Genomic DNA, 22,901 nt, shown 5'->3' on the forward strand with positions numbered 1-22,901 from the left:
AAACCAGTGGTTCTCAAACTTTTGTTTTCAGTATCTTTATCCTATTAAAAATTATTGAGGATCTCTCCAAAGCGTTTTTGTTTATCTGGGTTTTATATTTATAGACATTTACAATATTGGAAATAAAAACTATTTTTGAATTTGTAGACCCTCTAAAAGGGTTTCACAGATCCCCAGGATTCTCTAAACCATACCTGGAGAACCACTGTTCTAAACCCTCTAAAGTCAACAGGTGTGATCATGAGAAACACAAGTCTACTTAATGAGTTTCCTTCAGTAAGGAAAATAGTCTTGTATCTCCTCCCCCCCCCCCCCCCATTTAAAGGAAATCTATTGGCCATGCATTTACCATGGAGAGTTAAGCCCTGGATTCAAGAGAAGACTCCTGTCACCAGTGTCATCACTGAATTGAATTGTCCCAAGTAGAGAGCTATGGCTTGTGGAGAACGATTTATGTAAAGCCATTAAAATGACTAGGTTACCTTGAAAGGACGATGCATATCTGGCCGTTTGTATCGGAGATAAATCAGTCCCGCAACTGCTAGCCCAATAAAAAGCCACCTGGCAAAACTGAGGAAGTTCAAAAGACTATAAAGATCACCGAAGAAAAGCATTATCATCGTCAAAGGGTACTGTGGGGGGAAAAAGGGAGAGAAAAAAAGTTTCCAATTGAGTCTAGCAAAACGGAACATACAAATAATGAGAGCACTACAGAGCATCAGCCTCTAATTAGATTTCAAATGACCCCTTAGACCACTGAGCCACCAATGTGTTGTAAGAAACAGTGGATTAACAGCACCATTTTGTGACAGGACTAAAAGCAAGGCCATCATTATCATCTCCTCCCACCTGCAAACAAAATAACTAACAGGATCAATGAACAGGGCCATTCTATTTTAATATGAGCATCTGGTTGTGGGTTTGTTCCTTTCATTGAAAGGGGAAAAAAGTAGAGAAAATATTTTTGTACCAAGTGAAAGAAATTCAACCCTGGAAACAGTACCTAGATTCATATGCTATGTGGGACACTTGTTATAGTTGAAAATAGTTAAGTTGGTATTGATTTCCTTTTTTGAGATCATAGTAATGCGAGTGTCCCTGGGCTAATTATCTGATTTCTCTGGATTTCTGTCTCCTATTCTCTGTCAAATGCAGGAACTGGATTGGAAGACTTGTATGTCCCCTTTAAAAGTTCTAAAATTCAATTTAATACACATTAATAAAACATTTACTACATGCCAGTAAGTTTGCCAACTTTGGGGGATAAAGAGACAAAAATAAACCATTCTTGACCTCAAGAAGTTTACCTTTATTTGTGTGTACATACACACATCATATATATGTATAAACATATATACATGCATACATATACATGTATAGATATAGATATTTTCATTCTATACAGAATTACATATACACAGGAGTAAAAAACAAAATAATTATCATTTCAAAATTGGGGGAAGAACTAAGTACTAGCAGAATTAGGAAAGGCTCTTGTAAAAGATGGCAGAGCTTGGAAGAAATGAGCTGAGTTTGGGAGGAAGTGGGGTAAGAAGGAAGACACCCTTTGTAAAGATCCAAAGGTGAGAGAGAGAATGTTATTAATGGGAAGCAACAAGTTGGCTGGTTTGGTTCCAATGTAGACTATGAAAAGAATCATTATGAAAACCCAAGTTGATGTCAGACTGTGAAAGACTTTTAAATGTCAAATATGAGAGGCTGGTTTTTAGCCTAAGAGCAACAGGGAATCACTGGAATTTCTTGAACAGGGCTTGACATGGTCCAATCATCGGTTAGGTATAAATTTTCAGCAATGAAATAGAGAATTGTGTGGGAGAAAGATTTGCAGGTAAACCAATTAGAAGCCTATTAAAATAACCCAGGCAAGAGATAAATCTGTGTTACTATACGCCTGTTTGTTTTGTTTTTTAGTATGACCGTATATGAAGAGATAACAAATAATAATGACAGAAGACATTTTGAAAACCAATGGCTCTTTCTCATAAATGCTGCCCAATAAATTCCTTGAGATACACACCTGCGATGCGGGCATCTCTACATAACGGTACCTTTACTCCTGAATACAAACCACTGACCTTTCTTTCCCTCCAAAGTCACTCTCACTCTGTACCTGCCTCGTCTGACCCTCAAGATAGTAAAAAAAAAAAAATAAGGAAAAAGTCAAGATCAGCACAAAGTGTCTCTGCAGCTGCGCATACCAAGGAGGGTCTGAGTGGCAGTCTGGGCTTTAAATGAAAGGTCTCTTCACAGAATAAATAATACATTCTGTTCTCACGAGGGAAGCTTATGGAGAATGTGTACTTTAGAAGGAATTTTTGCGGAAAGATTTTGAAAGAAATTAAATGCATTTATTAAAAAAAAAAAGATTAATGCATCATCTAGTGCACCTCATAACAGATGGAAGTGTTGAAAAATAATAGGTAAAAGTTTACATCAGGAGTATTTTCCATTTCTTACTAGCTATTATGGCCCATCTTTCCAAAATATATGTCCCTAAATGAAAAAAAAAAGTTGAAACCCTAATTTGTATTTTAATATGTATGTGTGCTTCCTTTTGGGTACTCTCCCCAACTGTCTCACTTTTAATCACAGAATCAGTCCCCAGCCCAAGTCTTCCTCCATTATCTTTGTGCATAATTGTCTGTGCTTTTCATTATAAGGTGTCTATGATGAGCCTGGGTGTTCTCAGTCTACAGCACTGAGCTTCACTTTCAATTAAGTGAATCTGAGCTTCATTACTCAGACAGCCTTTTCTACAAGGTGTTGAGTCAGTGACAGGGGTCAAGCTAATCATTTCCCTTCAAACTCTTAGGAAAATCCTAATGAGATGGGCTTTAGTTACCTGCCTGGGAGAGTTAAAGACGACGAGGAAGAATGATGGAGCAAAGGGAGCCCATGTTCTACAGTGGAAAAAACATCTAGAGGACTGGGGTTCAAATCCTACTGCTAATAAATACTACCTATGTAACCTTGGAAAACATACTCAACATCCTGAGCCTCAATGTCCTCATCTACAAAACGAGAGGGTTACAGGAGATAGTTTCTGAAGAATTACAGTCCTATGGGTGGTGGACAGAAGTAATGCTGTACAGAGGAAATAGGACTGGCCCTGAGCATTAGGAACCAATTTGAATCCTGCCTCCAACACTTAGTTGTGCGAATGATGCAAAAGTCACTTACATAGTCTGATGCCTCAGTTTCCCCATCTGTAAAATGGGACCGATAACATCTGCAGGGTCAATGTCTTAGGTCTGTTGTGAGGCTCATAAGAGTTTGTGCATGTAAAGAATCTCAGAGTACTGTATAAATGTCAGTAATGAAAAAGGAATCCGTAAGGACGGAACACTACTCATGCAAGTCTCACCGCACCCCTTATGTGCTTCAGTAAGAAAAGTGAAGAAAGCAGCCCCTGAGAAGTTTCCTTTGATTCCGCCTTTGCAAGCCTATTATCCCCGTTTCATGGAGAAGCACTTGTTAATATGCATTACCAAAACGATGACAGCTGGCAGAGGAGTGTGCTTGCGGACATGAATCATGGAGAGGATTTCTGGAAGGTGACCCTCACGGGAAGCAACATAAAACAACCTGATGGGAGAAAAATGTGGATTGACTTTATGAATGTTCATTCCACAAAGGAAAACTTGAGAAAACCAGAATCTTTTCATATGGAATGAGCTCAGTTCTCCCAAGGTGAATCCTGGAATTTCTCTTTTGAGGCAGGACTACATAAACAGTGAAAGAAACCGAATTTAGAAGTATACAAAATTTGCCAACCCCATACGATTATTCATTAAGTGGACTGAATAGTCATGTCTCATTTACGGTGAGTTCCTGTATCTAAAAAAAAAGGAGCAAATAATAATGACAATGGAAAAGCTGACAGTTTTAATCATTCCAAGTATAAACCACAAGAGATAGCATGACATTGGGGATCAGAGTCCTAGCCTTCAAGAAAACTTGGATTCCGACCTGTTCTGCCTCTGCTATTTATTGTCTGCTTGGCCCCACCTAAGTTCATTAACCTTCCAACACCTCCAGAAAACTATTTAAGGCTTAAATTAGAGAGTTCTCATTGATCTGCATTGGGGAAGGGCCTTTTTCACACCAGTGAAGGCATTGATAAAAATTAATCAGAAAAGAAGAGTACTAATGATAATGATAATTTTTATGGTTGATAATAAAAACAATGAAAACGAAACAATAGGCCCTTTGCAAGACAATGTAGGATTTTGACCTTTGTCTCTCTCTTTATCTGACTCTCACCGTGTCTCTGTGTTTCTCTCTGTCTTTGTTTCTGCCTCTCTGTTCTCTCTCTCTCTCTCCCCCTCTTTCTGTCTCTCTTTCTCTCTCTCTCTCTCGTTTTCTCTCTCCATCTCTCTCTCTCTCTCTCTCTCTCTCTCTCTCTCTCTCTCTCTCTCTGTCTCTCTCTCTCTCCTTTCTCAGGAATTGGACCTAAGGAACTTCCTCTATAAATTCAAGTTGACAGCTCTGAAAATTAGTATCTTAGGGAGCTGTTTAGCATACTTGAAAGCAACTTTCCCAGAGTCACATGGAATGCATGCGTCTGAGGCAGGAGGATTCCAGATTCCTGGCTCTAACACACACACACACACACACACACACACACACACACACACACACACGAAATTCAATAACCTATCCATTATATCCCTATCTCTATCATCCTTCTATCTGACTGTATCTATCTATCTAACTAAGGTTAGATAGACCTTTCTAGGACCTAAGTCCAAAACACCTTAAGAGCCAAAAGCAAACCTATGCTATTGTACCTGTAATTCTCACTAAAAAAGATACTAATCTTCATCCCCCTCAAAAGAATTATAATCAAGTTAAGGATAATGTCTCCAAATAAAAGAAGGAAGTCAGTGCCTCTTTCCCCTTCTGAGGATCTAGAACTGGAAGAATCCTTGGAGATTATCTAATGACTCTATTCTAGCCTATCTACTCATTCCATTGCTATAACCATTCTTTTGATTAGTTGGCCCAGCACAACCAAAGAGCAGTCATCTTTTGATTAGGTACACATTTATTCACTTACCTGGAGACAGCAAAAACACCCCCATTCATGGAGCCAAAACAGGAAAGGGCAACAAAAACTGGAACGGCTAATGAGAATTTTCCCAAAAGCCTTTCTGCAAAGGTCTAGAGAAAGATACAATAAGGGGGTATTCATAAAGTGGAAGAAAAATGAAGCACTTTGCCAAGAATAAAAATGAACTTCTTAATAATAATTCTTAATTGCATAAGGCACAAAATTATTCTTATAAAGTGGGCCACAATGGATTGATTACCTCTTTTCGACTCAGTTGGTCATACATGAGTACATTTAATGTGAACAGGGAGGAAAGGAGTAGAAGAAAGATGAGAGGAAGGAGTTATCCTATTGTTCAGCAGCCCATAGGTAAGAGAAAGAAATAGCAGCATCAGGAAAATAAGAAAGCAAGCAGTAATTCACCAAGCATTTATTATATTCCTACTTATATGCCAAGCATTATAGTAAGTGCTAGGGCTACCAAGGAGGTAAAAAAAAAAAAAAAAAACAAAAAACCAGAACTATCATCACTGACTCGAAGGAGCTCAAGTTCTAATGGAGAAGACAACATGCAAACTATACACATTTACCTAAATCCATATAAATATTGATAGATGTTTAGTCATATACAGAAAAATATTACATATACATATATATAAAATCCATATGAAATTTCAGAGGCTACATTTCTGGATGAAGAGGAGTCCTGATTTTTATTCATAATATATATAATCTATGTGAAATTTCAGAGGCTATATTTCTGGATGAAGAGGAGCCTTGATTTTTATTTATATATATATACACACATACACACACACATACATACACACACAAAGAAATAGTTTTTGTGTATAGGGAAGGAGAGCATTCCAGGCATTGGAGACAGAATAAAGTCAGGAGATAGTATTTTGTGCAACGGACAATCAGAAAGTGAGTGTTAATGGTTGTTAAGTACAAGAAATGAAATAAAATAAGTGTAAGGCTAGAAAGATAGGAAGGGGTCAAGTTGTAAAGTTGGGGTTTGCCATTAGCTTCTACAGGTAATAAGGAGTCACTGAGGTTCATTGAGTAGGAAGGTAACACGGCCTGACCTGTGCTTTGATAAAAATCATTTGGACAGTTGAGTGGAAAATGCATAGGAGTGAGGAGAAACTTGAGGCACAGAGACTAGCCATAAGACTACTAGAGAAATCCAGAAATGAGATGATTGTCACTCATGTGAGTTGAGAGAAGGGAAAGTATAGAGCAGATGGTAAAGATGACAAGACTTGGCAACAGATTTTCTAGGACATGTGAGTGTGAGGAGACAACAGTGATACTTGTGTTGTAAACCAGGGTAATTAGAAGGGTGATGGTACCTTCAACATTAGTAAAGAAGTTTAAAAGAGGGAAGGATTTAAGGGGAGAAGAGTTAACACAAAAAATATCCAGTCACTCTGGGCACACATTCAATGGCAAATCTCTTCAATTCTCTTTAACTTGGTGATCATTTCTTTTTCCTTGAGATCTCTGTCCATAAGGAGTCAGTTTAAAACAGTGAGATTCCAATATCATTAAGTGAACACTTCCTCCTTCTAATCCATATGAAATTTCAGAGGCTACATTTCTGGATCAAGAGGAGTCCTGATTTTTATTTATAATACAAACCTGACAAGCCTACAATCCATTTGAGAACATTTCTATACATGCAGGAAGTAGACAGGAAAGGAAGAGAAGAGTTGCCTATTATTCTCATCACCCATTCAAACAGTCAGACCCATTTGAACTATTAATCACAACCTATTAACTCCAAGGAAGAGCTGGGGACATAGTTTTTAGGCATCAGTTATCCATATTCCCAGAGGGGAGCTGGTATGCTTCCTAATACTTCTCCCACTGGTGGGTTGATGATCCCATTGTTACCTTACTAAGTATAAGAAGAACTCAAGACAGTCTGTGAAACCTCCTTTAATGAAACCCAAATTCATTTTATACATTCTTATACTAGATTCTAAGGACACAAGAACATGTCTCCAGAAAACTTACTCATTCAATTCATCCAAAATGACGCATCAAGTCCCATGGAAATTAGCAAAAGATAAATACAGAGAGAAGTAATATAATATAATACATATGTTATTTTTTGTTACTTCTAACATTATTCCCTCAGAATATGCATCATGGCATACTTTCCTCAGTGGTATGAATGATGGAAATTTTTACTAAGCAAATCATTATTGTTGGGCATGCATATATACACAAAAATAAAAATTTCTAGCATTGATTAATTGCCTTTGACATAGATGATTCATTATTATGTCAGACCATACCAGGACACCCCACCCCCCAAAAAAAAAATTAACAATCTTTAAATGTTAAAATCATCTTACTGACTTGAAACGAGTAAAACATATATATATATATATATATATATATATATATATATATATATATATATATATATGTGTGTGTGTGTGTGTGTGTGTGTGTATATATATACATACACACACACACACACACACATATATATATGCTTTGAATTATTTTGTATGACTAGTTGCAGTGAACAAAATCATTCTTAGTGCACTAAACTCCCACATGTGATCAAAAGAGATTAGGCAGCTTATCCTTAGTAAATGATGCTGGCTGAGTAGATACTCAGAATGTAGTACTATCTATTTAAAAAGGACAATCAGCCAGGAGGGGGTTCACAAACTAATCTAGAGATCTAGGTTAGATTTTTATGTTCAACTTGTAGTCCAATAGAGTAGCCTAGAGCACTGAGAAACCAAGTGAATTGGCCAGAAGTTACATTGCAATTATATTTCAAAAGCAGGAATTGTACCCTGGTCTTTCTGGTTTCTCTCTGTCTCTCTCTGTCTGTCTTTGTCTCCATCTTTCTCTTCATATGGGATTCCAACTAAATCTTTTGTTTGATTTGTTTTTTTCTCTCATCAATAAAGATTTTTTTTAATGCAGCAGTATGAAGTTTTTTTTTTTAATAGAGTATAAAACAATTATTTACCAAAAAGATTTCCCAATCCCTCTTGATTATCCTGTTTAGTTTATCCTGCTTTTATCTTGTACATAGTTGATCATGTACTCTTAGATTGTGAACTCCTCAAGGGCATGGACTGATGTTTGCCTCTTTATTTTGCTTTTCTAATATCCAGCACTTAGCACAGTACATCGTACAAAGAAGACTTGTTAATAAACACTTACCAACAGTTTCTGAGAGTCAACAATTGTTTTATACACAATTTGGTCAACTCCAAAATCCTGAACAGGAACTTTGGGGAAAAGTTGAGTCAGAGATATTCTATTTAGGTAGACTCTATTAGCATTTTCTAACTACAATGAACTCAGCTAAAAATAAATTTGAATGCCAAGCATACATTATTGCTTAGATTCAATTACTGTCTATATAGTGTCTGGTCCCCCAATGGTAAACTATATTCTTCCATTAAAAAAAAAAGTCCCCTCCAAATATCCCCAACACTGAAAGTCTTCTAAGTTCTACATGTGGGCCTATTTTATCTATAAAAAACCTGAAAATGCATTAAATGATCATAAAAACAGCACTTGTTTTATAGGACCCTAGCTATATAAGTTAAATGGAATATGCCAAGGAAAGATGTTGTAAAAGTGAAGTTGTTTATATTAACATACTTCTATAAAAGCTGATGTCCAAGACTTTTTTCACTTCCTCACTTGCCCTGATGCCTATGATCAGAGGACAGAAAATTTCAAGTTTCTGCCAGAGAGAACCATTGGCAAATTGCATCAGCTCCATAACCCATTTTGCATTTGCATTTTCCATAACTTGTACTTACCACTGCCACGGCATTGGAGAGCAGTAACTCTTCAGCACTGATGGTAGTGAAGTAAGCCACATTTGTTAGGACATAGCCAACAGTGACTATGATCATTGATATGCATATTGCAAGAGGAACATTTCTGAAATATAGAAAGCAGTTATATATTAGCCATCTGTTATTTGTCATTCACTTCCTGAAACCAAGGCAGGTAATTATCTCTTTGAGAAGGATGATAGGTAAAAAGTAACTCCTTCTTTGTCTTATTTTCTTCCAGAATGATAAGTCCATTTCTTGGCTTATAAATTTCATTAGGAAGAAGGACCATATGTTCAAAACTAAGTTCAACCTTGGAAAATAACCCTAAGTTCAATCTGGGAAAGTAATCACACACACACACACACACACACACACACACACACACACACACCCTTCTCAAAATTGGAATTAGCTTAAACACCACTGAAAATCTGAGCCTAGAAGCTATAGAAGATAATAATGTTTTCAAAGCTTCATTAGTGAACAATTCCTTTTCACTCTAAGAATGAATACTTGACCTCTTCTAAAAGGATAATGCCATTGTATCATTAAAAACAAGGGGCAATTATTTACAAAGAGGAAGAAAAGGAGGGAAGAAAAGAAAAGGGGGGAGGATGGAGAGGAGTGGAAGTTGAGGAGGAAGGGGAAGAAAGGGGAGAAGGGCAGAAAATTAAAACTAGGAAAAATAGTGCCCATCAATTGAGGAATAGCTGAATAAATTATGGTAAATGAATATAATGGCATATTATTATCAGAAGAAATAAGTAAAGAGAACTTGGGAAAAAACTGATGCATAAGGGAGAAAAAAAAGGAAAAAATTAAGACAATATCCAATAGTGTTAACGACAGAAACATAGAAGATAACCTAACTTAGATTAATTACGAAGAACTGGTCCCAAAGACCAGTTGATAAAAGAAATGCCCCATCTCTCAGTAGAAAGTAGAGCAGTATGGGTGTAGAATGCTTCAAATGTTAAATATAGGTGTTTTGTGCCTGTTTATTCAATCTGTTTTTCTTTATTGTAAGTGGAAGGGAAAGGGTTATTTTTTTTTTAATTATTCTGGCATTTTAAAAAGCATCAGTATAATTTAAAATATAGCTGATACCAATTCTGCACACAAGAAGAACAGCCCAGAAGAATTCACAGTGCACCCCTATTGCTGTAAGTTCAGTAGTCCAAGGTCTCAAGGTCCCACGTAAGTTATGAAGCTATAGCTAAGAATCTCATTCATTTATAGGTGGCCTGCTGTTCAATGCAGAGGCTGGCTAGTGCTGACCTAATGTAGCATCAAGATGTACACAGAACACAGGTGACGCTGTATCTTCATTCAATATGCTGAAAGAGCCAGGAAACTGCTGACCCTTGTAATTTGATGCGATGTTCCCTGTATACATCCCTCGCTTAACATAATCACCTCTTCAGACTTTTTTTCCAGTTCACAAAATTTGGACCTTTATCTCCCTGCACAAAGGCTGCCTCTTTTGTAACCATGGTGCTTATCAACCCCAAAGAACCTTGATACTGTTGGGTGATTCTAATGAAGACCTCAGTATAATTTCCTCCAAGATGAAAATTCAGTTCGAGAGAAGAAGAAAAAGACATTGTGTGTTTGACTACTGACCTATAGAACATCCCTGGGTTTAGCATACAGAATCACTGCCTATTATGTTGAATGATAATCATATTCCCCTCTGACAGCAACAAGATTAAAACAAAAGAAACAAACAACAACTAGCTAGTCAGCAGTGATTGTTCATTATAGAAGTGAAGCCCGGAGCCATACCTGAAGCAGGAAAAACCAGGTTTTGTCCTGGAGTATCAAATTTTAGAGGGTACTGACTAGATGGTCATAAAGTAGGATTAAAATTTCATAGAACGCTTTCTCCCAGATAATGTACATCATAGAACCTCCTTCCTCACCTAGAACAGCGAGGACTTTAACAAGAATGGATGACTGGGAACTCTTTCCTTCTTTTGCAAGTATAGAAACACTTGCAATGACTATAAGAAATTAATCATTTCATCTCTTCTAAATGATAAAACTTCCCATGATCTCTCAAATCTTGGAACTTAACAGAGAGAAACATAAACCTCCAAATATCTCAGTCTCTTAAAATGAAAGTTTCTAATAATCTTTCATAAATGTTTCTTTTTTTTTCATATCACTTCATGTACAGCTAATTGTATGACTGCCAAACCACATATAAACAGAGAAAAGCATTGGTTCAACAAAGAGGCAAGTGGCATAAAACAGCTTCACCATCAACTGTGAAATATAGAAAATAATAAAAGATAAGTATATAAGTAGTTATCCATCCAAATAGCCAACTAATGAATCAATCAACGAGCACTTATTTAGTGCCAACTTGTGCCAAAGCCTTACAGTAATTAAAAAAAGACAAAAATTGGCCCCAGCCCTCAAGAAGTTTGCATTTTAATGGGAGTGATTACATGGAAATAAATGGCTACCTTCAAGATATAAACAGAATAGATGGAAGGTAACTAAGAGAAAAAAAGTTTTAGAAGCTGGAAGAACTCAGAAAGTGAACATTGTAAACCTTTGTTACCTGCTATGCTTTCCCTCTCTGTTCTTTTAGTCCTTTCTGCTTAATCATTCTATGCCATTGCCTTTTCATTTGTTTAAATATATATGTCTGTATGTGTACACACACACACACACATTCTTAGGTAGGCATATAAATGCATCTATGGATCATGTATTTAAATGAATGATGTATCCTCTTGAAATCATCTATTGCTTTATTATTCTATAGAGGCAAGCCCATATTTTTGATGGCTATGTCTATAACACTAAGCTGGAAAATCTTTGAATATGTCTAGTTATGATTCTGTGTTGTTCAAGAAAAATTTGAGCTAATTTGGAAGAATGTAACTAGGCTTACTAAGAAAGAGTAATAAATTTTTTATCTACCATAATTTTGGAGGGTATACCCATACCATGAAAGCAAACAAATCTTTTAAGTACTAAGATATAGTGAATTAATTCTTAATTATAGAGGTAGGACTAATGCAACCATATTCGGTGCTAATGGAAAATAAGAATGATGGATGAAGTTAATGGAGGATATCCTAATGTGGAACTGTGTTTTTCCAACCCTACCAGTAAAGTCAGCCTAGCACTATCTGCTATCCTTCTGTTTTTTCCCTTGTCAAGAGATAAGAATCTTTTTCATTCTATCTTACTATTTAGTACTAGAGTCATGAGACACTATAGAATAGCATTCAACCCCAGGAAATAACTCACTTTTCTTCTACCTCACTTATCAATGGATATGGGTCCCCCGAATTCATTTCCAGTGAAGTTAGTTCTTATAATTATAGTCTAAACATAAATATTCCTAGTTACATCCCTCATGGTTCCATGGTTCCATAGGAATTTTAAAGCTCTTTACCAAAGGGAAGGTGGTTCTATAAACTACCTTTTAACTTGTTTGTTTGAAATTATTATTGAGAAAAAAATAATTTTTATGATGGAGCATGAGGATGAAATGTGTTTTACTCATTTCATTAAAAGTCATTTCATTCTGTTTTATAATGTTTGGAATATAATATTTTTAATGGAATTAGCTTAAAAACGATGGAAAATTATTAAACTCCAGAAACTATATAAGCTGAGAATGGTCTCAAAATATTATTGATCTCCAACTCCCACTCACAGCAAGAATGTATAACTTTGTGGAAAAATAATGCCAGTAGCAATAAGTAACATTAAAAAGTAGCAATAAGTAACAAAACATTGACAGCAGCGTTTCTAAGAAGAGGAGGAGGAGGAAGAGAAAGAAAAGAAAGAAGAGGAATAGGAGAAAGAAGAAGAGGAGAAAGGAGGAGAAAGAAGAGAAGGAGGAGGAGCATAAAAAGGAAGGAGAGAAAATAAAAAAGAGAAACTGGAAACAAAATAGGTGTTCATTAATTAAGGAATCGTTTAACAAATTGGAGTTTTAAGAATGATGCTGTTTAGAAATGATGACTGCAAACAACATGCCAACTTCTTTAGGTAAAATTAAAAAAAAAAACAAAACACTTGGAGAAACCAAGGAAAGAGTGAGAACAAGTGTGGACTAAGTGGAGACAGTGTGTTCTCATGTAATATTCTCGACTAATAGTCAGGAAAGCAGGGTTCAAATTGTAACACTGCCACTTACTTAAATAATGACCTTTACTTCTCTGGACCTCAGTTTCAAATTTACATTTATCTATAAAGTGAAGGGGTGGACTAGATGATCTCAGGCCATTTCAGGGACCACCTGACTTTATACATCTATGTCTATAGTTCTTGATCATAGCTTGTTGTCATTTGAATCCGGTGGAAGGCAAACATAGAAAAGGTCCAGTTCCTACCTTGGTATTAAATATCAACACTTGGAAATATAATTTTAAGCACAGCAGTTTAATTAATTAAAAGACTTTAATACTTAATATAGCTTACCTTTGCATTTCAGAACTCAAATGGGCAAGAACAGATGGGTTAGCCCATAAAATCTTGCACCAAAGGGAATGATTAGCACAGGTTAACAACTTTAGATTAAAGGCAAATAGCTAGTAATAATAGTGTGAAATAATAAACATAGGCAGGGCAGCTTACAATATCTCATTTTTTTTTCCTTTCATTCTTGCTTTCAGTTTACCTTCCATAAAGGTTGTACAATCTATTTGTGATAATTTCATCTGATGAACAATTAGGAGAGAGTGAGGAGCTAGTGCATTAAATGTGAGTATCTGAAAAAGCAGAGATAGGAATGGGGTGGGTCAAAGTGGCTGGTGTCATGACTTTTTACATCAAATTTCCCATCTATAGGGTTAAGACACTGTACATCTTCAGCCCAGTAGTACATGAAATCTTGAAGTGCCCTGTCTTGTCCCATAATAGACTACAGTTGGCATTCTCTTGCCTCTGTGTATCCATCTCAGAAGATAGCAGAAGCTGCATTCTCAGAATGAGAATGAATCATGAAAACTCAAGGAAGTCCAGCTTAGTTCACATTTATGCCATAGCTCAAGAGAGTTCTTGAAGGTCAGACTAACAAGAAGTCTTTATGAGATTTGCAGAAGCTGTAGAGGGAGTACTGCCAACCCAAACCCTTTTTAATCTGCAGGAAAATATTCCATGCTTTTGGACCAAGGCACTGGAATTCAGAACTCAAGCCAGGAGTCAACAGTGAATCTTCCAAGATGCACTAGAACTAGTGTGGCTACACACTATATATCTACAGTGATACACTATATATCTACAGTGCTATCTAAAGTAAACATACACACACATATGTATCTACGTATCTAAAGTACATACACACTGATTGAATAGGCAAGAATAGATAGGGTAACAACTCAATATTAAAAGTAAATATGACAGACCTAGCATGTGGATAATAAACAGAACCTATAAATGGATCTAAAATCAAATAGGATTAAGAAAGGATAGAATTAAACATTTGACTTGTTGGATATGTTGTAGTGGGAATTTGTTTGGTATGAGGGTTACACTAGTTAATAACTGAGATACCTTCCAATTCTTAGATTCTATAACTTTAATTCTCTGGTTCAGGATTGCCTTTGTGAAAAGTACTTCCATACTTCTTGAAGAAAACGAAGGTATATCTTTTTTTTATGAACCAGGAGTAATTTTATACTACTGGAAGTCATAGAAAACCTCTGAATAAATCTAAACAAAGATGAGAATTACAAAAGGTCAGTGGAGAGGCACAGAGTAAGCATGAACAGGCTGCAGTCAGCAGATGGGCTGATCCCAGAGTGAGAATGAAAGATAACTGATAAATAGCTTACATGATGCATGGGTATCCTTACTATGTCAAGAAAACACAAGGATGGTTCCTAGTAATTTGTAGAAGATTTAAGAGAGGATATGGATGAATTGTGATTTGCATTGTTGGAGGGGATACTCACATGCACATGCTGATGAGATCACAGATTCATTGCAGTGCTTGAGTATTATTATACTTTGAGTATGGAATATCGATCAGGTAATAAGTACTTATTGTCTGTATTTACTAATATTCCAAGCACCTTGCTGGGTGCCTGGGACATAATACAAAGAATAAAATCATCCCTTTCCTCAATAAACTTACAATTTAATAATGAAATAAGAATCAGTTTCTGAAACAGGAAGACTAGGATTCAAGCTTCACATTTTTATGTATACTAGATGGGTGATCCTAAATATGTCATTAATTTTCTTGGTGTCCCTGGAAACTCTCTAAAACAGAGAATTTTTTTGTCATGGACATTTCAGAGACTGATGAAACTTCTAGATTTTTTTTATAATAATGTTTATAAATGCTTAAAACAAAATAGGTACAATTTTAAAGGAAACCAATTATATTGACATACAATTATCTATCAATCTAGATATAGATATAATTTATATCTATATTTATATCTATATATTTACATCTCCAAATTAAGAACCTTTGCTCTAGAACTTTAAAGTAGTAAGTAGTACAGATTTTTCTTGGCAAAGGGAGTTGTTTCATACACTAATGAAATTACAGACCCAGACTACCCCAAAATATTGCTTTGTTTATTAAAAAGGGGAGGGGGAGGAAGAAAGGAAGGAAGGAAGGAAGGAAGGAAGGAAGGAAGGAAGGAAGGAAGGAAGGAAGAAAGAAAGGAAGGAAGAAAAAAAAAGAAAGAAAAGAAAAACAGCCCTGAAGAGAAAAAAGGTAGAAGGACAATGTTGTTGAGAACAACAAAACTAGAGAGAGGAAGAATGTATTTAATCAAGTCTGTTATGAACCTTCAAGGTCTATGGTTCATAGTCCAGCTTCAGAACAAGTTTTAGGGCCAAGGAAGGGCATGATGCTGTAACCGACCTGTTCTCACTGACGTGTGCATTGTGGCCCCAATTGAATTCCAGAGTCAAGTTCCTGCCCTTTATTTCTGAGTGTTCAATGACAAGGCCATAGGACTCTTGCTTGAAATTTCAGTTATCCTGAAAACTCATCTAAGCTTTACCAGTACCCACAAAGAGAAAATATCACAGAGAGAAGTTTAAAAAATTAGCATTAAAAGCTGAGAAAATGAATGAGAAACACAGAGAAAGGCATAAGAGAGAAGAAAGTAAATGCCAAAAAGTAAAAATCCAAAATAAATTCCAAGCCCAGATTCAGGATAGAGGGACCACTAAATTATCTCAAACATGTGTTTCAATAATCTGATCATTTCTAATACTTCACCCATAGCTCAAAGTGGAAAGGCAGAGTCATTAATTTTAAAATATGCAGAAAGACATCTGCCTTTACCCTAGCATTAAAAGTAAATGTGTGTAAAGTACACAAGAAGAAAACTTTAGCCTTTGTAATAACATATTCCCAGCATAATATCTACGGGCAGGTTCCATTAGCTTCCATTTCATATAAAGTACCCCCCCCCAAAAATAAAACAAAACAAAACAATGCATTACCTGCAACTGATTTTTTCTTACTTTCAAAAGCTTATAAAAAGTACTCTCTCATCCAAACTGTTTATTCTTAATGTATTTCTACTATCTACAATTACCATAGATAGTAAATTTACAAAGGTTATCTCCCATGGATATCATATTCATAGGTCACACCCAGAAATACTTCCTCAGCATGATGAGGTTTTGGAGAAAGCCTTTCACGGAGGAGCTAAAAGCAAATGCTTATGCTTTGATATTTCAAGGATCTTCATCTATATCAGGGGAATTCCCTCCAATAATGCAACCTGTGACTCCTCCCATAATAATAATGTGTTTTATGCCTTTCAAATATTTGAAGACACAATTTTCATCATATTACATAAATCCTCCTTTCTCCAAATTAAACCTCTATTTCTTTCAGCAAATAATAAATACATAGGATATTACACTTTTTATACTAAGTTGATTAATCTCAGCTATGATTAAAAAGAGGTGGGTGCTATAAAAAAAACTTTTACAAAAATATTTCTGTTTTATTCTCATCTGGTTTTCATCAACAATATCCTAAAATGAATAAAGAATTTTTAGTGCTAAAAAAAGTAGGAATACAGATTGATAGTAGCTAATAGCTTCTCAGTCACCTTTTTGAGGCAATAAAGACACAAGTGATAGTTCAGTCTTTTAGAATCTTCTATTCTTTTTGATATCTTGGGAAAAGGTCTCTAAGGATTTAGTTAAGCCATCAGCAAATATTTCTTTCCATTTTCTAAAGTTGGCCCCGATATCTTTATCAATGCCATCTTTCTAAGATATTTTGACATTTTGATACAAATCAGGATATAAATATATTAGTAATGCTTTCAACCATGCATAATTTTAAAAAATATATATTTTACATGAAGTTTTTATGGGAAAAAGCTAATAAATACAGTTTGCATGAAGGTTTATCTTTCTATTTTGTTTAATTATAATTTGTCCAAATGACAATTTATTTGGGGAATCAGAAACACACTTCCTCCCCATCTCCTCTGCTTGTCTAATTTTAATTTCTGATCAGCTTTGCTCTCAACCCTCACTGAAATCTGACTGGTCAATATATCACATGAACTCTGTAAAGCATGTTTCCTTTACATCAGAGTAATTCCACTCAATTCAATGAACATTTAAGGCCCTGCCATATGTAAAACACAGATATGTTGATAGCTTAAGAAAAAAAAAATTGGGTAACAAAAATTACTCAAATTGATACAGTAATTTAGAGATACAAGGTACTTTCCTCACAAAAGCTATGTGAGGCAAACAACACAAGTATTACTGGTTTCACTTTTTCCAGTTTTTGTTTTCGATCTGGACCTGAGATTTCTTTGGCAAAAAGAAATCTTGATGTGAAACCATTGGGGCACATTAAAAAAATCTATTTGTAAACTATTGTCCTTGACAATAGCTCAATACACTAGGGATGTGACTTGTCCATGGTCATAACAACAGGAACAGCATGCAGGGTACGTCAGGATTTTCCCATGCCCGGAAAATTTCAGGTCCAGATTGAAAACAACAACAACAACAACAACAACAAAATGAGACCAGTAATACTTGTGTTATTTGCCTCACGTGGCTTTTGTAAAGAAAGTACTTTGTACACTCTAAAGAACTATATTAATGTCAGTAATTCTTATTAATATTTTGTGGCTCTCCATCGTAGTGTCTTGTATATGGTAGATCCTTAAGATGGTGCATATTTTTACCCACAAGATTTTGAATTTATCATCTCTAAATTTCTTCCTATTGAAATCCTTTCTTCAAAGCCCAGTTTGGGTATCAGTTTGAGTCCCACATCTTTCATGAAGTTTCCAGTCTCCCCACTCCCAGGGTTTCTCACATATAAATCTAGTCCTTTTTTTCAAGTACTAAAAGCAATTTCCAAGAGAAAAAAAAGTGACCTGAACATCGAGAGAGTTGAGTCCAACCACAAGGTTTCCCTTCTGATATACTTCTTGCACTACCAACATTTTTTTTTAAAGTACCAAAAAAAAAGTGTGAATTGAATTTTGGTAAATAAAATCATATGTACTATTAAAAGGTACTATTTAAGGTACTCCTATGATTAACATTTTTGCTTTCTCTCCATAAGATTTTTATGACAAAAACTACATACTGCATATGGAAATGTTTAAGACTTTTTTGGAAAAATAGGGCTGTATAAATGCCATGCATACTGGCATACTGATTATGAATAATCTTTATGGATTCTAATTGCTCCTACTTACTCTTAGAAGATGAGAAAAAAATAAATCAGCCTTCTTTTTCTTTAGAGCCTTTTAAAATTTCTTCAAACCCTAAGCCTCATAAGATTTTCTCCCTCAATTATATTTCCCAAATATCCTCTTTTTGCCTTTCAAATGTGAAGAGGTGAAAGCTTAAGAAAAGAGCTTTTTGAAAAGCAAGCACTTATGTTTTCATAAATCCTTTTGCCACCTGTAACTTGACACAGGGAGGCCTTCTCAAGTCTTTGACATTACTGATATTCTTTTCCTTTTATCAACCTGCTTCTCTTCTAGGCCATCTCTCATAAGAGACCAAGCAATAAAACCGAGGAAAACAAGGGAGCTAAGCTATCACTTGGGATTGCTCTAAAATAAATAAACAAACAAACAAAATAGCCTGTTTCCTGGGCAGATAGAGAAACTCGGAAAACTTATCAAGTTCAAGTCCCTTCAAGCCAAAAGCAATTATCCAGTGATGGTTCTCCTTTTCTGCCTTCTCTTCCCTGGTCATGGGACACATCTGTGCAAACCTCCCCAAAGAAGGCTTAAAATAAATAGAAAGAGGCAGAAGAGAGAAGAAAAGGGAGAGTTAAGTAAATTTTGCATGGGGAGGATGGGGGAGGAAGAAAAAGAAATGTTTTATTCCAGCATATCCTCATGTGAATTCTGAATTATTGAATCTCGGAGAGCACCTGATTTATGAACAGGATAACACTGCCCCCAGCCAAAATCATTTTTAATAAAAAGCAAGAAAGCTTCTGAAGTTCATCTCAGATTTAATATCAAACACAGCAGCCACATATGAACATTTCCCCATAAAGCATGGAAACAGCATGGCATAAGCGGCTGGCGGCCACCAGCAGGGAGCTCCAAGGTACAAATAAACAAGGATGTCTGAGCCATGGAACAAATTGAGCCCCACAACTCTTGAGGTACCAGCCAATGGAGAGGGAACACAGTGGGAAATTAATGTCACCACCAGGAAAGAGGAGCAGGAGCAGAGGAGGCTCATCTATATAGTAAATACATCATAGAATCCAGCTCAACACTCTTCCTTCCACCCAAAGGGCTTGGCTATTTTGTATGACTATATGGTTGAGATAGAGATGGGTGGGAGGTTAGAACTTGGGAATTAAATGATACAGGGAACTCCTAGGTGAAGAAACTGGCTTAGGGAGTTACCTAGAGAAGAGTTATTCAACGTAGGTCTGCAACATTTCCCAACACAGCCTACACCAGATTAAAATGTAATTGAGAAATAGGTAACAAAAGAAAACAGGTACAATAAAACACAGGTAGTGTAATATGTGGTTTTCAATAGTATAGCTACAGAGATGGTTTAAAGACTCTCCTTTTGATTTGATTTTTACATCACTGGCTGAAAGCATTTACAATTTAAGGGACTTGTATAGAGTCACACTATATAGTATGCACCAGACACAGGGATTTCCTAATGGTCTAAACTTCATGATCCTGTGGACTATAGCATGCTCATAGAGCCCATATGATTTTATTGGCAAAGACACTATAGGGGTTTGTCATGCCATTCTCTAGTGGATTAAAACAGAGAGATTAAGCGACATAGTCAGGATCTGAAGTTAATGAGGTCACATTTGAATTCAATTCTTCCTGATTTCAGGCCCAGTGTTTGTTCTATCTATATAGTTGCCTCTCAAGATTAGCTGCATACATGTTGAATTGAAAAAAGGTTCAAATTCTGATTTTGTACTAATTTATCCTGGGTAAACAAAAGATACATGACTTTGTGATTTAATGTAAGGATTTTTAAAAAAGACAAAGAAATGAGATATTTTGGCATTTATAGTTCTCCCCCCAAAAAAAAAAAAAACCTGCTAAACAATTGACCATCTCATAAAAATCATAAAAAAGCCAAATATTATTTGGGGATAGGAAGAGGTGAATGTAAGATATGAGGGAAGAAACAAAATGTCTTCCAATTTGTATTTGCCTAGTCTTAGGTTATTGTCTCAATCTGATGAAAATAGTCAATTCTGGAATGATAGGTCCTGGGTTGAAATCCTAGCTCTACTTCTTATTATATATGTGACCTTGACACTGGACCTTTTAGGTCTCATTTTTCCATATGTGAAATAAATGGGTTGTCCCAGAAAATATTATAACTAATTCAACATAATTGATTTTCTTTCTAATCCTGTATTAGTTTTCTTTTATACATTTAAAATTCTTATTCTAAGAAGGTCCCACCAGAATGAAATGCAAAAGTCCTAGGCCCAAAAAAGATAAAGAATTTCTGGTGGTGTTGAAAAAAGAAGTAGCTTTGTAATTCAGACATTTGGGTTTCAATCCAGCTTCTCTTTATTAGCCTCAGTTTCCTCAGCTGTAATATTGGGATTATATTTCCTATACTATTTACCACAGAGGGCTGTAAGGAAAATCATGATAATGAATATGAAATATTTTTAAAACCTTACAGTGGGACTTCCGGTTAAGATGGCGGAGAGGAGGCTCACAGTTGCATAAGCTCCGCGCTTTCTCTCACTATCCACTTCATTACAAGCCTCTGAATCAATGCTTGACTGAAAAAAACCCACAAATAGTTACCAAGAGAAGCCATCCTTGAGATCCGCCAAGAAAGGTCTGTCTTTACTGGAGGGCTGGGGCGGTTTTAGATCGGGCGCAGGCTGAGGGCAGCGGCAGTGAGAGCACGGGAGCAGAGCTGAGGGGGGGTGGGGAGTGATCGCAGCCGTCTCTGCGGGGAGAGCTTCGCTACAGGTTTGGAACCTGCAGCAAGTCAACAGCCCAGCAGAGAAGCTAAAAACACCGGGGCTGAAGAACACAACCGCAAACAGCTGGAGTCTCTCAGGACCTGGCCGCTCCCCCCTCCCCCCCCCCCCCCCCCCTCAGTGACTCAGCACGCTTTGGGATCTCAGAGCGCAGGCGCAGCACAGTCCTGCTAGTGCCTCACTGCTGCCCCCTGCAGTCTGTAGAGGAAGCTCGATAACACACCCAGCCCCCCCCCCCCAAGAAAGACTCCAGTTTTTTCTGTTTTTCTTTGGTAGTTTATCTCTGACTAATAGACAGAATGAGCAAGAAGCTGAAGAGGACTTTAACCCTTGACAGCTTCTATACAGATAGAGAGCAGACTCTAAATCCTGAGGAGACTAAAAACAGGCAGTCCCCAGGTGAATCCCCAAAGGAGGAGATCATCTGTTCCTTAAAAAGGCTCTCACAAGGGAGCTAGAAGAAAAATGGGGAAAGCAGAGTGAGGCTTGGCAAAAGGAGAGGGAGGCTTGGGAAAAGGAGAGGGAGGCTTGGCAAAAGAGCCTGGAGAAAGTTAAAGAGAGAGTGGATAAAGAAGTAAAATCCTTGAAAAATAGGATTAGTGAACTGGAAACAGAAAACAGCTCTCTAAAAAACAAAATTGGCGAAATGGAAAAAAATTCCACAGAACAAAAGAACTCAATTGGACAATTAGAGAAAGATTTTAAAAAAGTGAGTGAAGAGAATACTTCACTGAAAATCAGAATTGAACAAGTGGAATTGAATGACTCGAGGAGACAAGAAGAATCAGTCAAGCAAATCCAAAAAAATCAAACAATGGAGAAAAATGTGAAATACCTTCTGGGGAAGACAACAGACCTGGAAAACAGATCCAGGAGAGACAATCTGAGAATCATTGGACTCCCAGAAAAACATGATGAAAAAAAGAGCCTGGACACTGTCTTCCAGGAAATCATCAAAGAGAACTGCCCAGAAGTCATAGGAACAGAGGAAAAAATAAACATTGAAAGGATTCATCGATCACCCACTGAAAGGGATCCTAAAATCAAAACACCAAGGAATATAGTGGCCAAATGCCAGAACCCTCAGGTGAAAGAAAAAATATTGCAAGCGGCTAGAAAAACCCAATTCAAGTATCAAGGAGCCACAATAAGGATCACCCAGGATCTGGCAGCATCCACATTAAAAGATCGAAGGGCCTGGAATATGATATTCCGAAAGGCTAAGGAACTTGGTATGCAACCAAAAATAACTTACCCAGCGAGAATGAGCATCTTTTTCCAGGGAAGAAGATGGACATTCAACGAAGTAAGCGAATTTCATCTATTTCTGATGAAAAAACCAGAACTTAACAAAAAGTTTGATCTACAAATATAGAACTCAAGAGAAATCTAAAAAGGTAAAGATTAATCTTGGGAACTATATTTTGACTATATAGATGTATAAAGAATACATGTATACCTTGTTCTAGAAATTGATGTGGAAAGGACATTGTACCAGAAAAAGGGTAAAGTGGGGGTAGTACATCTCATGAAGAGGCATAGGAAA

At 36.4% G+C, this 22,901-nt stretch overlaps 1 protein-coding gene across 1 annotated transcript in view; it reads right to left on the reverse strand.

The window, feature by feature from the left end:
* The window catches only part of SLC7A11 (solute carrier family 7 member 11), a 111,507-nt gene that overhangs the window by 20,499 nt on the left and 68,107 nt on the right, over nt 1–22,901 (reverse strand). Inside the window, exons 7-10 of the mRNA XM_051964190.1 lie at nt 8,887–9,010; nt 5,081–5,184; nt 3,510–3,606; nt 483–632 (exon numbers count right to left, since the gene is read on the reverse strand). Coding sequence (XP_051820150.1) covers nt 483–632; nt 3,510–3,606; nt 5,081–5,184; nt 8,887–9,010 — 475 coding nt within the window. The remainder of the gene's footprint in view (nt 1–482; nt 633–3,509; nt 3,607–5,080; nt 5,185–8,886; nt 9,011–22,901) is intronic.

The sequence above is a fragment of the Antechinus flavipes genome, chromosome 6 (assembly GCF_016432865.1).
Source record: "Antechinus flavipes isolate AdamAnt ecotype Samford, QLD, Australia chromosome 6, AdamAnt_v2, whole genome shotgun sequence".
NCBI lineage: Eukaryota > Metazoa > Chordata > Mammalia > Dasyuromorphia > Dasyuridae > Antechinus > Antechinus flavipes.